The sequence below is a fragment of the Globicephala melas genome, chromosome 8, assembly GCF_963455315.2.
Source record: "Globicephala melas chromosome 8, mGloMel1.2, whole genome shotgun sequence".
Classification (NCBI taxonomy): Eukaryota; Metazoa; Chordata; class Mammalia; order Artiodactyla; family Delphinidae; genus Globicephala; species Globicephala melas.
The window spans coordinates 9,626,588-9,641,115 of NC_083321.1; the positions used below are offsets into that span (position 1 = coordinate 9,626,588).

General features: G+C 64.0%; 1 protein-coding gene across 8 annotated transcripts in view; it reads right to left on the reverse strand.

Annotated features, from left to right (window-relative positions):
• Window positions 1–1,594: 1,594 nt before the first annotated feature.
• Window positions 1,595–14,528, reverse strand: part of DAGLA (diacylglycerol lipase alpha) — a 62,500-nt gene continuing 49,566 nt past the window's right edge. For 7 of the 8 annotated variants that reach the window (XM_030833963.2, XM_060303105.1, XM_060303106.1 and 4 more), the window contains 11 exons: window positions 12,958–13,111; window positions 12,287–12,370; window positions 12,095–12,172; window positions 11,543–11,623; window positions 10,552–10,694; window positions 10,163–10,231; window positions 9,755–9,827; window positions 8,358–8,554; window positions 7,413–7,542; window positions 6,711–6,898; window positions 1,595–5,274 (listed from right to left, as the gene is read on the reverse strand). In XM_030833963.2, the coding sequence (XP_030689823.1) occupies window positions 4,323–5,274; window positions 6,711–6,898; window positions 7,413–7,542; window positions 8,358–8,554; window positions 9,755–9,827; window positions 10,163–10,231; window positions 10,552–10,694; window positions 11,543–11,623; window positions 12,095–12,172; window positions 12,287–12,370; window positions 12,958–13,111 (2,149 nt within the window). In that variant the 3' untranslated portion in view covers window positions 1,595–4,322. The remainder of the gene's footprint in view (window positions 5,275–6,710; window positions 6,899–7,412; window positions 7,543–8,357; window positions 8,555–9,754; window positions 9,828–10,162; window positions 10,232–10,551; window positions 10,695–11,542; window positions 11,624–12,094; window positions 12,173–12,286; window positions 12,371–12,957; window positions 13,112–14,528) is intronic. The other variant, XM_070046109.1, reaches the window with a different exon arrangement.

Here is a 14,528-nt window from a genome sequence, read left to right on the forward strand (position 1 = left end):
CCTCATCTCTAATAAATCAGCCCATTATTGCTACCTCACGGTGTAGGTAAAGTACCAGGGAAGTGATTGATAAATGGTGTTTTCTCTGATTCCAGGTCAGTTTCCAGTGCCCAGTGCTGGCCTTTGAGTGCCAGTAGGGCCAGGAGGAGCTGGCAGCTCAGCAGGCAGCCCTGGGGAAAGGGGGGCAGGGACTTGAGGGTTAATGAGTAACGGGCTGGAGGCCAGCCCAGGAGAGGGTGGGGTTCTGTGGACAGAACCCTCCCTAGCGCAGCACTCCAGGCCTCCCGTGGGCCCACGCAGCCCTGGCATCCGCCCATTTTGCAGAGGAAGAGAGGAGGGCCCAAAGGGTGGTGGGTGTGAACCCAGGGAGTCAGTGAGGCTGGGGACCCTGCAGGGTAGCCTCTCTCCCACCTCCCTCCCAGTGGAGACGGAAGGGGACATCCGAGGGTCTGGGAGGCAGAGCGCTGCTCCAGCCCTTCCTGGAATTGCTCCTCACGAGGGGCCCTTCCCATTCCTCGCTCTGGCTGTGTGACCTTAGGCAAGTCACAGAACCTCTCTGGTCCTCAGCTTCTTCTGCTCCACTAATTAGATAGGATGATATGCACACCAAATGAGACTACAGGGTGTGAAGAACCTCTGAAAACCATTAGGCGAGGGTGGAGGCCGGAGTCCTGGCCTGGAGGCCTGGATTCTGGTCCTAGCTCTGTCCCCAGGCTTGAGTGACCTTGAGCAAGTTTCCACCCTTATGTAGCCTCCGTTTCTTCCATTCAAAGAGGCCTAGGTGAAGACAGAACTGTTCTATCATCCCCTCCAACTCCCCACTCTGGACTCAGGGCTGGGAGGGTGGGCAGTGTGGGGAGGGGAAGGTCAAGGTCCGGTCACAACTTGGCTGGGTCAGTGCCTGGGCTGCACGCTGCAGGTCCCGTTGGGACTGGCTAGAGGAACAGCGCCATCTGCTGCGAGGAGGGGGCAGGCCTGGGCATGGGGCTGGCTGGAGGCCCAGCTGCCTGCCCACCGTGGCCTTGCAGCCACTCCCCAGGCCTCCCTGTCCCGGGGCCAGGCTGGGAGGGTGTCCCTGGGGTGCCCTGGGCCTGGCCAGGTCTTTCGCATCCTCCTAGAGAAGCCCTCAGCAAAGACTTCCAGTGGGCTCTGCATTCCACTGCGACCCAGCCAGGGAGTTTTAGTGCCCTCACCCCACCCTGGCTCTCAGCATTGGGGGGAAGGGGTGGGCACTGTCAGACCTGCCTGGTACCCCATCACTACCTCTGTGGTCTTGGGCAGTTTACTTACCCTCTCGGAGCCCCAGACCCCTCAGGGAGAAGGGGCTAAGAAGCCCCGCCTTTCAAGGCCCTAATGAGGCCAGATGGAGCCCCTGGCACGTACCTCATGCAGGTAGGGCTCAACAAGGAGCTGCCCCCCATTCAAATGGGGCTCTGAGGGTCTTCTGGTCTCTCACTGCGACTCAGAGTGTGGTCCTGGACCAGGGCATCGACAGCGGTGACAGCCAACCTCAGAGGTCCCCTCCCGCCACTCTGCCACTCAGACCCAGCCTCCACCCCACCTGCGGGGAAGAGAGGTCACTCAAGGCGGCCAGTGTGCTTCTCCATCCAGTTTATACACAGCTCTATACAATATACAGAAAACTTTTATATACAGATATATTTATAGAATAAGCTATATTAATTTGTCTCTCCTTTTTACAGCAATATTAGTTTGCATCTTTCATACATTAAGTACAAAAAAAGTCATGGGAGAATGGCACGTACAGTGCATGAGTGTCTGCGGGGCCCAGGGGCTCACTACCGATTGCATATGGAGGTCGCCCGGGCCCCTGGGAGGATAGGCCAGCGTACGGCCGGGAAACCTTGTGCTGCAGATCTGGGGGACAGAGTGGGGGTCGGTCTGAGCCGAGCTGGGCTGAGGGGGGTGGCTCAGACCCCCCAAGTGTGGTGTGCAGAGGAAGGGAGAGACACGCAGCAGGCCCATCCTGCAGGGGAGAGGCGGGGAGGGGGCGGGTGAGATGTGGGCCGACCCTGGAGCATCCAGGGCTGAGTCCGAGCCTGCCCCAGCCCCAAGCCTGTAACCCTGTGCGGCTGCAGCCCTGGGGGTGGGGGGTCTGTCCCTGATGGCTCAGCCCTGGGCATGGGTGGGCACCACGCCCCCTCAGAGATCCCAGGCCCACCCTGGTGGAGGAGGAGTTAAAAGGCCAGACCCCTGGGCTTCTCTGGTGGCGCAGTGGTTGAGAGTCCGCCTGCCGATGCAGGGGACACGGGTTCGTGCCCCGGTCCGGGAAGATCCCACATGCCACAGAGCGGCTGGGCCCGTGAGCCATGGCCGCTGAGCCTGGGCGTCTGGAGCCTGTGCTCCGCAACGGGAGAGGCCACAGCAGTGAGAGGCCCGCGTACCGCCAAAAAAAAAAAAAAAAAAAAAAAAAAAGGCCAGACCCCAAGTCTCCCTGCTACGGGCTGGGGTGCTTGTTGGAACTTTACTTTGATTTATGATTTGTCTTTTTTTTTTAAACTTTAAGAGACACTGATTCCGTCTTGATTCTGCGGGAAAAGTGGGTGGGCCCAGCAGGGGCAGAAGCCTGATGGGGCTGATGAAGTTTGGGAGTCGCAGAGGGTGAGGGAGGCCCAGCTCCCAGGTCTCTGTCCCCATGTGTCAGGGTGGGCAGGGGTCCCAGGTACCAGTGATCACGAGACGGGGGTCTTGGTCAGGGGAGCCTAGCCAACCCAGGGAGGCCATGGGCGGGCCCAGAGTCGTGGGACCTTGCCTCCAAGGAAATGAAGGCACAAGCAGGCGGTCAACGCCTTGGCACACACCAGGTTTCCAAACCAGGGGTCAGAGCGGCCGGCAAGACGAGGGGGACGGGCCGTGTCCGAAGCCGAGCTCGTCCCGCGGCCCCCGCCGCGCGGTGCCCGTCATGTTTGCTGCCTGTTTTCTTGGCAGGCTGGGAGGGGCAGCAGGCAGGCAGAGCGGGCGGGGCGGGGAGGGTGCCCCAGCAGTCCCTTCCTCGGCACACACTCATGCACATGCACACACACGCCCCGCGCTGGCATGCGCCCCCTCCCCGCTCTGCCTCTGCGGACAGGCAGGGGCTCCACTTCCCCGCTGCTTCTCCAAGCCAGCAGGGAAGGAACCCTCCCAAGTGTGGGCTGTGGAGGCCTCAGGCTAAACTGGGATGGCCCCAGGGCCCCTGGCCCTCCTGGGTCTCTAGCCGGCTCCCACAATACCCCACGCCAGGCTCTACTTAGTGCCAACAGGACATTGTGGGTGGGAGGGAAGAGAGGCCCGCTCCCAGCAGAGAGCCCAGGCCAGCGGGGAGGGGCAGCTGTGCAGAGTGGAGGCGTGTTTGGCTGCAGAGCCCAGGGCCTGGCGTGCCTAGGCCTGGGGGGAGGTGATTAAAAGGGGGTTTGGTGGGGCCCTCCTTCCCTCCAGGGCACTGACTCTGCAGGCAGGGGTGGTCACACCTGTGCCCTCCACCCTTTGAGTGGCCAGGATCCCCGGGGGTAGAAGGCAGGCCAGGAAGTAACGGGGCGCGCCTGGGCACCCAGGACCCATCGACAGAGGGATCAGCATGAGGGATATCAGGCAGAGAAGGGACGGCCCTGACCACACCCTCCTGGAGGCCCCTCCAGGCCCCATGGCTGCCTTGGGCCCTGTGGAGGCTGGTGCCTGCCTGCCCAGAAGAGGGCTACTAAACACGTGATTGCAGCGGGGGTCGGGGGCCTGCAAGCCCAGGACACATCCTGAGCCCAGCCCAGCAGCTTCTGTAAACATACACAGCACTGCGGGCCACCTTGGTGGGGGGGTCACCCCAGGGGGCTGGCCAGCAGGCACCAGATCTGGGGGTGGCCAGGGCAGATGCCAGCCTGGACCACAGATGAGAATACGTGGGGAGGGGGCCGCTCTCCATTTCCATCCTGGGAGAGCAGCCAGAGGGCAGTGACGGGGAGTCAGCGTACTCATGGCCTGTCCCGGAATGGGAGGTACCAGGATGGCCCTGTGGGGGGCACTCAGGCTGAGAGGGCGGAGTGTTGCCCTGTCCACCTGGCAGGCTGCCCCAGGCTTCTCCCTGCTCCACGCCCCTCCCCGTCATTCCCTATCTGGAGGGCCCAGATCCCAGCTGCCTTGGCTCTGGGGGTTCCAAAGCTGAGGTAGGGATGCGGACCCCCAGCTCAGCAGCAATGCCCAATGCCTGAGGCTACACTGGCCCCGTGGGGGCCTCTCCTCAAAGCTGCCCGGCCTGGGGGGCAGCCACCAGAAGCCTGAGGAGCCGCCTGCTCTGGCCCGGGCCTCAGCGGGCAGCAACTCCTGGGGTCCTAGCGTGCCGAGATGACCAGGTCATCCTGCTTGGCGGGGCTGGCCCCGTGGCCGGTGGGGGTGGAAGTCCGGATCTTGTCCACTGCCAGACACTCCTGGCTGCTGAGGCCCGTGGGCGTCAGGTCCATGAGCTCGCCCGAGGAGCTGAGTGGGAAGGAGGGCGACAACGAGATGCCCGAGGAAGGGTCGGCCGAGCCAGCGAAGAGCCTTGGGGGCTTGGGCACCAGGTTGGGCTCGAACTGGGCGCGGAGCAGGATCTCTTGCTGGCTGGGGGACTTTGGGCCCTCGGCGTAGTCGCTGGTGGGGCTCTCGGGCACCACCATGCAGTAGAGGTCCTGGAAAGAGCTGCTCTTGCTGTCCAGGTTGAAGAGGCTGTCGATGAACTCGGCGAACTCCAGCACCTGAGGGCTGGGCGAGTCCCCCAGGCGCCCGTCGTGCAGCGCCAGCTCCCCGCTGCGGGGGGCTGCCCCGCCGCCACCCCCTTCTTCCAGCTCGTCGTGGGCGGCTGCGCTGGGGGGCCGCTCGGGGGTGATGCCCCCGCTGCCCAGGGTGGCCTCCAGGGGCTGCGTGTCCTGCGAGTGCTTAGACAGGCTGTCGGCCGCCAGTAGCTCGGTGCGCGAGCTCAGGGATGGGTTCTCCTCGGGGATGGCGGGGTCGATGTAGAAGAGGTGGCCCTCGTCGCGCTCCAGCACGGCGTGGAGGCTGGGCGAGCCGCGGATGCTGCGGAAGCCGGAGGAGCGGCGCGAGTCGAAGCTGTACAGCGACTCCGTGTCCGAGAGGCTCTCCATGGTGGCCAGCGGCGCCCGCCGCGCCTGCAGCTCGGCCGCCAGCCGCTCCTGGGTGGACAGCAGCAGCAGCTCCACTGGGTCCTGGCGGGCTGCCGCGGCCACAGGGGACAGCAGCTGCCCCTCCGAGAAGCCCTCCAGGCTCATCTCAGACTGGGACTTGCTCCTGAGGGGGTAGGGAGGGGTGAGACTCAGCGGGGTGGGGGCCCACCCCTAGTTCCCCGGTGGGAGGGAGCTTGGGGAGGGGGAGGAGGGGAAAGTGGTTGAACAGTCTGGGGACAGGGAGCCCTCCTTTTTAAAAACCAGACCTCAAGATAGAAGACAAGAGAGTCGATGCAGAGCTGAGCTGGGGAGAGGGGGCCGGGGGCCTGCACTGGTGCCCATCACTGCACCAACGTCGCTGTACCCACCTGGAGACTGAGGCCCAGAGAGATTGGCTGCCCCAGGTCACTGGAGGCAGAGGTGGAAGGGTAGAGAGGGAAGGAGGGAAGGTAGGGAGGGAGAGAGCATGGCCCAGAGCCGCCCCCGCTGGGTTCAACCCCACTCCCGGGCCAGCACCCCCCTGGGCCCCTTCCTGAGCTCCTATCACTTCCTTCCTCACCCGGGGGTTCCTCCCACCTCTCCCATGGGGTGTAGCCCTCTGCTGGATGGGGCCCTGGAGCCCCTTGTCTCCGCACACCGGCCTGCAGGGAGTGAGTGAAGGGCCAGGGTGGGGGACGCAGCAGTCACTGCAGCTGCGAACGGACACTGGCTCCCCCATCTGGTCATGCAGCCGCTATGGGAAATGCTTGTGAGATAGGGAGAGAAGTCCAGGTGTCCCCACCAAGGGCCAAGAAGCAGCCACCGCCTTCTTTAGGTGCCTCTAGACCAGATCTGTAACCTGGACCCAGGACCTGGGCGGGAAGGGTCCCAGAGAGGCACGAGGATCCCCACCCACCCCAGGAGCCACGGCCTCAGAGCCCAACCCCCAAAGGAGTGCGTGTGAATGTGGGGTGTGTTTGTGTCTGGAAGCGTGTACACGCCTGTGTTTCTGCGTGCAGCCTGCATGTTAGGCGTCTGTACGTCAGTCGGCCCATGTATTTGAGAGGCTGGGTCTGGGTACAGGTGCATCCACCATTTACACACATGGCTGCCCACACAAGCGTGTCCTTGTGTCCAAGCGTCTTGGCCTCTGTCTTGGTGTGTGTTCTATACGTGAGTCTGTCTGTATGGGGCTCTGTGCACTTAGAGCTACTATTTGTGAACACATGTATATACACGTGTCAGCTTTAATACGTGCGTGCGTGTAAGTGCCTGGATGTCCATCTGTTTGGGTCTAAACAGCTAGGAGTGAATCTGTGTGTTTGTGGTCCCTAGATGGCTACTAGCCCACATGGGCTTCAGTGGTGGCGGGCTGGGGGACCGTGGGGGCAGAGCAGGAGAGACCCCGAGCAGCGGAGGCAAGTTCAATCCCTCCCGTGCACGTGTGCAGAGTGGCGTGAACATACGAGGGCCTGGCGCGTACACAGAATGCACACGTGCACAGGCATTCGCGCGCTGAAAGCACGCGCGTGGCCACTGCACACACCCTCTGGGGCGGGGCTGCGGGGCCACGGCGCTCACCTGACACTGCTGTTTCGGTGGTCTGCGGCGGGCAGCTCCAGGGCCAGCCCGGCGGGCACAGGTGGTCCCGTGGGCAGCGGCTGCTGCTGGAAGATGAGCTCCGGAGTCAGGTCCACCTCCGTGGGGCTCACCATGACCTTCGCAGCAGAGAGCAGGGCCGTCTTCCCCTTGTTGTAGTTCTCCAGCACCTGGGAACGGGACGGGGAAGCTGGTGGCGGCGGAGGGGTGACAATCACGTGTGGAGGCAGGGCAGCAGGCCAGGCCTCTCAGGCCCAGCAGAGCTTCATGGGGTCAGCCGGGCCTGCTCTCCTCCCCACACGGGGCCCGGCTCCTCCGGGAAGGTCGAGGCCAGGCCCTGTGATCGTGCCTCACCCACCGCACAGATGGGACAGGTTGGACTTTTCCTACCCTGTGGTCGGCCCTTCCATGGCCGGGCAATGGCCAAGGCTGCCCCTGCTTGGCCATGCGTCCGCCAAGTGCCAGGTGGCCTTCAGGGTTTGAGCTCAGCCTGCCTCAGGGGCAGGTTCCTGGGTGTCTCCTAGCCCCTACCCACCATGGGACCACACGGTGGTGTGGACAGAGGCGGGTGTGGAGCCCAGGAAACGAGTGGGCTCCCTGGCCCACTGAGTGTCCAGGGAGCGTCGCACCCTTGTGAGTAACATGGGGACGGAGACCCAGCCAGCCAGGCGCCGTGGGGCTCACCTTGTTGAGCCCCTCCATGACCACGTAGGGGAGGTGCTCATGCAGCATGGCCGGCGAGATGATCACCTCGTTGAAGGCCTTGTTGTCGCCCCAGATGGCAAAGTACGTGGGCTCCTCTTGCTCGCAGCAGCTGAGGGGCACAGGGGCCAGAGGGAAGCTGGCAGGTGGGGGGCAGCCTGGCCTTGGCCCGCAGGCCCCTGGCCCTGCTCTCTGCCCTGGCTTGGTGGGGGTGGGGGGGCCTTGGAGACGCCCTGCCCGGCTGGACCAGCAGGGCTGTGTCCCCGGGCTCCTTGCTTCTGCTTCACCTCAGCCCTCGCCACCAGCCCTCCGCAGCCAGGAACGTTTATGCCACGTGGAGCTGGAAAGCCTGACCTTGAGCTGTCACCTGCCTGTGGCCTGGGCCATACCTGCTCCACCCCAGGGAGGGTCCCGGCGCAAGCCGTTTGTTTGTCGAGGAGGCAGCCCAACCCTCTGAGAGTGTGGGAAGGGGTGGGGGGGGGGTGAGGTGGGAGAGGTCGCTGTACCCGCCCTCTCCTGGTCTCTCTCCTGCCCCCGCCAGCTGTCTACCAGCTCATCCCAGCCGCGATGCCAAGTGACAACTGAGGCGTGAGCTTGGCCAGGGCTTTAGGGTGACCCTCCAGGGCGTCCGCTTTTAAACGGATGCGAGTGGGGACAGCTGTCCTGGGGGACACTAGGGAAGGGTGACACTGGGGACGAAGACCGGGACCGTCAAGAGAGGAGCCTGGAGTCCTGCTCTGGACTGGCCTGTCGTTGCACTTCCAGGGCCCGAGGCTGGGGCAACCCTGCTGTGGGCGCCCTGGGCCACCGTCACCAGCCTCTGCACCTACGCCCCAAGGGTGACAGAATGAAGGCTGGCCCCACCCTCCACTCCCCTGCCCTGGCTGCCGCCACGTCCCAGCTGACCAGGGCGCGGGCAGCACCTACCAGCACTGTTCCGCTGGGTGGTTGTGGACCACGTGGATGATACGGCCGGGGGGGTAGAGAGGGGTGCTGGCGGACAGGGCGATGGTCAGGTCACTGGGGTGGGTCCAGAGCCGCGTGCTGGCCAGGGTGGTCACCTCCAGCTCCTCGGGCAGCTCCGACTTGGGGATGCATTTTGTGGCCCCTACAATGATTCGCCACTGTGGGGACAGGGAGAAGAGGGGGATGGAGCTGAGTGGCGCTGCCCGGGTGGGCAGGGGGTGCTCAGGAGAGCTCACAGGTGACGGTGGGGAGCTGGGATGGCCGCGGGGCAGAGGGAAGGGCAGCGCCCAGTGGAGAGGCGGGGGCTGAGGTGTCCAGCGGCCACGATGGCCAAAAAGGTGCCGAGGACAGATGACGTGGAAGGGCTGAACTTCAGGGCTGCAACACCAGTCAGCCGCTCATCTAGCAGAGGGGAAACAGGCCCCTTGCTCTAGGTCGTCTCATAAGTCAGAGGCAGAACAGACCCCGAAGCTCAGTCCAGCTGCACCCACCAGGCCCGGCCACATGGGGGCGGCTCCCCGCCACTTGCCTCCTGGGCCTGACAAGCACCCAGGACTGGGTCTGAGTGGAGCAGTTCCATGTCCTTAGGCTCCTCCTGTGCCTTCGTTGCCCGCTCACCCCGGCACCTGGTGCCCTGCCTGCCAGACGGTCACGGGCACGAAGGCTGGGAACAGTCCCAACTGGGCTGAGAGGGTGAATGGGGTGAGGGCGGGCCTGGGGGCACAGAGGCCCTGCTGGGCCTGGCCGGCCACCCCCTGCCCGCCTCGGGGCGCCTGGCTGCAGCGTGCCCACCCCCAGCCTGGAACGCTGAAGGCCACGTTACAGGAAGAGCCCCCAGTGTCCTCTGCAGGCCTGAGGAGGGGTTAGGGAGGGCTGGTCCTCTCCTCTCAGCCGCAGGGAAAACCGGAACCAACTGCCCCCAGAGCCCCTCCCCCGGCGACCTCCAGCCTCCCCGAGCCTGGGGATCGCGGTGGGCTTTGGAGGAGGCCTTCCCGTCACACTCGGAGCACTGACCTCGGGACTGCTCTGTCCCGACTGCAGGCAGCTCTGTGCCGCAGGAGTCAGGACTCAGGAGCCCCCGGTTCCAGTCCTGACTGCGTTACGACTTGCTGTGTGAGCAAAAGCAAGTCCCTTGCCCACCCCGGGCCTCCGTTCCCCCGTCTGCACAAGGACAGGTAGGGGGCGGATGGCGTGAGCTCGGAGATGCTGAGGGCCTGATGGCTTGAGGTCCCCAAGACATCAACCGTACTCCAGCCTGGCCTCACGTGGCGAGGGGGCCGAGGGACAGGTGGGGCAGAAGACCAACGGGGAGCCCAGAGCCCAGGGCGCCCCGGCGGCAGGGAGGGGAGTGAGCTCACTTTGGGCTTCGTGCTTCGCTGCAGGACGTCCAGGAGCTGTCTGCGGAAGCCTTCCAGCTGGGAGAGGCCGATCCTGGAGAAGGAAGCCGTCGGGCCGTCAGCCTGAGCTGGCCCAGGATGGGGAGACGAGCGGGGTGAGGGGCAGCAGGGCTCCCGGGAACAAGGAGACCAGGCCATCAGGGTCACGGGGCGGGTGAGGAGCCTGCAGCTCGGCAGGGCCCAGCCAGGAAGGGGAGGCCAGGCAGGGCGGGCCGACCTTGCCCTCTCACCCTGGACACCTGAGTTGGGGGGATTCTGGGGGTCCCTCGAGGAGGTGGGCATTTGAGTGAGAGAGACGGGGCACCTGGGTGAGGCCCCGAGGTGGCAGAACAGCCCAGGCCAGGCAGGTGGAGCGAGGGAGCGACTTGCCTGGGGACAAGGTCTTTGCCCAGGACCACAGCTGTCACAAACTCCTTGGAATACTCCATGGCGTCCTCGCTGCAAGGGAAGCCGAGGGGGTGCCAAGGCAGGGGAGGGGCGCGGTGTTCCCGAGCGGGCTCGGCTCCAGCACTCCAAGACCCTCTGGGGAGCGGGGCTGCCTGCTCCTTGCCCGCCTATCCCGTCGGCAAGGCTTTGCTGGGGCTAGATCCCAGGGTCCACCTGGCTTTTGCCAGAACCCCCGCCTCCACTCTCCAGGCCGTTCCCGGGTTCCCTTATGATTGGAACCCAGACTGCCCAGTCTAGCCCCCTGACCAAGCCAGCTCCCAGCGCTGTCCACCAGTTGCCCCCAGCCAAGTCTGAGGCCCCAGACTGCTCACCTCAGCAGGCCCCCTGGCGGGGAGTAGGCAAAGCACTTGAGGGTCGGGTACTGGGGTCGCAGGAGGAAGGAGAGGATGGCAGCGGTGCCTGCGCCCAGGGAGTGGCCCACCACTATCAGGCCGTAGTGTTTGGTTCCGCGGCCCTGGGGACCGAGAAAAGCCCTGAGAGTCCTGCCCCGCTGCCTGCCAAGCTGACACCAGGGAGGCAGAGGGGGCTTCCCAGAGTCCTGGGATCATGTCTGTGCTGTGTGGCTGCTGGGGCAGAGGAAGGGCCAAGCTAGGCCCCCACAGAGCAACTTCTTGGGGAGACTATATAGCAAACTCCTATTCATCCTTCAAAACCTTGCACAGAGGTTACCTCCTTGGAGAAGCCCTTCCTGATTTTCCAGGAGAGGCTTGCTCCCTCCTAGATACTGCATCTGCACCTGGGATAGACCTTTAACTATAATGATTACACTCTATTATAATCATTTGGTCACCTGCTCCCATCCCTGTGCCCCAACCACTAGACTGGGGTCTCCTGAGGCCAGGGACTGCTTGGCTTTGGGCAGGGCAGTTAGGAGCACCTCAGGAGCTGCCTGCCTGCACAGGGAGGAATGGGCAGTGGGCGGGCCCAGATCGCCCTCAACCAGAGCAGCACCCCTTCTATCTGTTCTGCAATTATCTTCTGTGTTCATTCTGCTCAACATTTTGGAAGCCCCAGAACTGAGCCATCTTTAGCCTCCAGTGCCTGGCACTGAGCGGGTGCTCACAACTGCGTGGGGCTGAGCAGGGGTGTTCAAGAGGAGCTGGTACAAAAGAAGAAAGGGCCAGAGCGGGTGGGAGGGACTGAGCAAGTGAGGAGGGGGCTGGGAGCCAGGGATGGAAGGAGAGTGTAGGAGCCTGGCCTGCAGGGAAGGCTCCATCATTCACCTGTCCTGTCCCCAGTCTGTTGCCCTGGGGGAGGGCGCGCTGGGTGTGGCAAGGGCTCATGGCATGGAAAACGCCTCACCAGGTCTCGCCCGAAGGCCTGGGACAGGACCATCTCCTGCTCCAGCTTCTTTTTGATGTACTCAGCGGAGAGGACCATTCCCTGGGTGAGGAGGAACAGAGGTGGGCGTCACAGGGAGGGAGGGAGGCCTGTCAGGGACCAGCAAAACCAGGGATGTGAAGCTCACTAACCCTGTCCCTCCCATTTCCCCCTTTGGTCCTCACGACAAGCTGGCTGGGGGCGCTGCTGGACACTTAAATCACATCATTTCCATTTCACAGATGAGAAAACTGAGGCTCACAGGGATGGTGTGCCTAATAGGAACCAGGGAGATCTCTTCCCAGTTGCCTCCTTGAGCCCTTGTGGGACAGGATCTGCGCCGGGCAGGGCTGTGGGGGTCCTGGCAAGTGGGGGGCAGTGGACTTTCCAGACGAATCCGCACCTCTCTGACCAGTCTCTCCTGGTGAGCCCAGTGACCCCGGAGGAGCCCCCACCCCAACAGGACAGGCCTGCGTGCTGGCAGCGGAGAGGAGAAGGCCAGGGGCCGCTGGGGGAGCCCACGGGGAGGGGTACCTTGTGTCCCAGCCAGGTGCCATGGTGCCCCTCCACAGGGAGGCGCTCGGCGTCACCGGTCAGGTCTGTCAGGGCGTCCTTGTGGGGAGAGAGGACGGTGAGGGGTGGGACTGAGAACGGGAAAAAGGAGGCGGGCACCCTCGGGGGCTGTGAGGGGGTCCACGGGGTGGGCTGGGTCACTGGGCAGCGTACCTTGGGGGACAGGGTTCCCCGGATACTGATCACCACCTTCTTCTTGTCGTGGTCCACGGCCACGTAGAAGGGGGTTTCATAGACCTAGGAGAAGGGCAGCTCATGAGCCTGAACGGCCCCCAGGGTGGAGGCAGATTTGGGCAAGTGACTGAAGCTGGTCTCCTTCAGGGCCCGGGAATCTGGCTCCACTGGCCACTGGGCCCCTGACGCCTGCAAGGGCCACAGTAGGTCCCTCCCAACCCGCCACACAGCCTACCCGGCCTTCCTAATTCCGCTGACCCGGGTGCCCTGAGTGCTGCCGTCCTGCCTGCTCAGTCCTGAGGGGCTGCCCCCTCCCCAGTGCCTCCGGCTTCTTCCCTCTCAATTCCTTCCCCCAAAGGCTGGGGCCAGGAAGCCCCAGTGCCGGGTGCGGGCTTGGGGTCCACTTCCTAGCCCCGGAGCGGATGCAGGCCAGGACGTGGGGAGAAGGAGGCGGCCCATCTCTGGTCTGCCCAGCGAGGGGAGGCCTGGAGGCTTTGGCCAGCCGTGCCAGCCAGGCCAAGGGCTCCTGCCGCTGAGGGAGACGGCGTACACTCTCCAGGCCGCAGCGCTGCCTGCCTCCTGTGGCCTGTGGAGGACCGAGGCTGGGGGGGACGCTGCACCCGCCTGGCAAGCCCGCCCCAGTCCCTCACCGCATCATGGCAGGAGGTGTAGACGATGTCCACCGCGGTCATGTTCTCGTCCAGGAAGTGGCGCCGGATGGCGATGGCGTTGCAGCCGCAGCAGTTGTCTTCCTCGATGGTCACTCCAGGGGCAAACCGGGGCCGTGTGGGACACAAGCAGCACCTGGGCGGGTGGCAGAGGGCTCAGAGCCAGGGACCCCGACGGAGCACCGGTCTCCCCCATCCTCTCTGGAACTGGTTCTTGCAGCCGTACCCCCTCTCCAAGGCCTCCCCTGCAAAGCTCCACCAGCCCGGGCCGGGCCCAGCCCTCATCTTACTCAGCCTCTCGGCAGCACAAGACCCAGCGGGACTCGCCCTCCCCCTTGAAACGCTCTCCCCATTCGGCTGGAGGCACCCTCTGTCCTGGGCTGCTTCTCCCTCGGGGCAGCCTCCTTGCACTCGTCCTCTCACTGAGGACCCAGAGGTCAGCCCTGGAGCTCCTCTTCTCTCCAGCAACACTCGCTCCTGGGGCCTCATCCAGTCTTGGGCTTTAAATACCACCTACGCGCCAATAAGCCCCGGAGACCTGCTCACATTCAACTGCCTGTGCAACACCTCCTCCCAGATGTCCCACAGGATTGCAACCTTTCCAGGCCCCAGTCCCGGAGGCCCCGCCCCCTGTGCTCCGCAGCTCAGCCCCACGCTCGGCACCATCGCCATCGGGTCCTCACCCCACCTCACGTCCCACACCAGTCCGTCAGCACGTCCGCTGGCTCTGCCTTCAAATTCAGATCTGGACTCCGAACGCTTGCCCTCGCCGCCACCCCCTACCCTGCTCCAAGCCATTTATCCCTGCCTTAGAGTGTCACAGGGGCCTCCTGACTGGTCTCCCTCATTTACACTCGCCCCTTACGTTCTCAACATGGCTGCCAGAGTGACCCTTTAAGATATACGTCAAGCCACGTCACTGCTCTCAACACCCTCCGATGCTGCCCTTCCTGTCCAGTATAAAGGCCAGAGTCCTTGCAAGGGACGAGGGCCCTGCCCCATCTGGCCCTGGTCCTCTGGCCTGTTGCCTCCGACTCCCCTCGGATGCGTTGGCCATATTCCTGCCTCAGCCTCTTTGCACCGTGGTTCCCTCTGCCTGGAACATTCTTCTCGTGGTTTCTGTGTGGCCAGATCCCTCAGTCCTTCAGGCCTCTGCTCAAATGTTATGCTATGGGAGGTCCGCCGCCTGGGCCACCTCATCTGACATAGCTTCCCCTGCCAAGCCTGACCGCACAGACAGCCTAATTTTTCTCCAAAACACTGACGTGCTCCAATGGGCTGCATTTCCTTGTCTGTGCCTTGCCACCAGGCGGTGGGCTCCACAGGGCAGGGTTGGCTCTGCCTGGTTCACAGTTACGTCCCCAGCACCAGGCACCCAGCAGGATTCCCCAAAGTGAACAGCTGAGCGGCTGAGCTGGGCACCCAGCTCGAGTGCAGCGGCTCCTCGGGCCACCAGAGGGGGCCGGCAACCAACGGATGGGGCCCTGGAGCCCCGAGAGCATGTGACCTGTGTCTGCCTGCTTTCTTGGCTTGACGGCTGAGATTTTATTGAT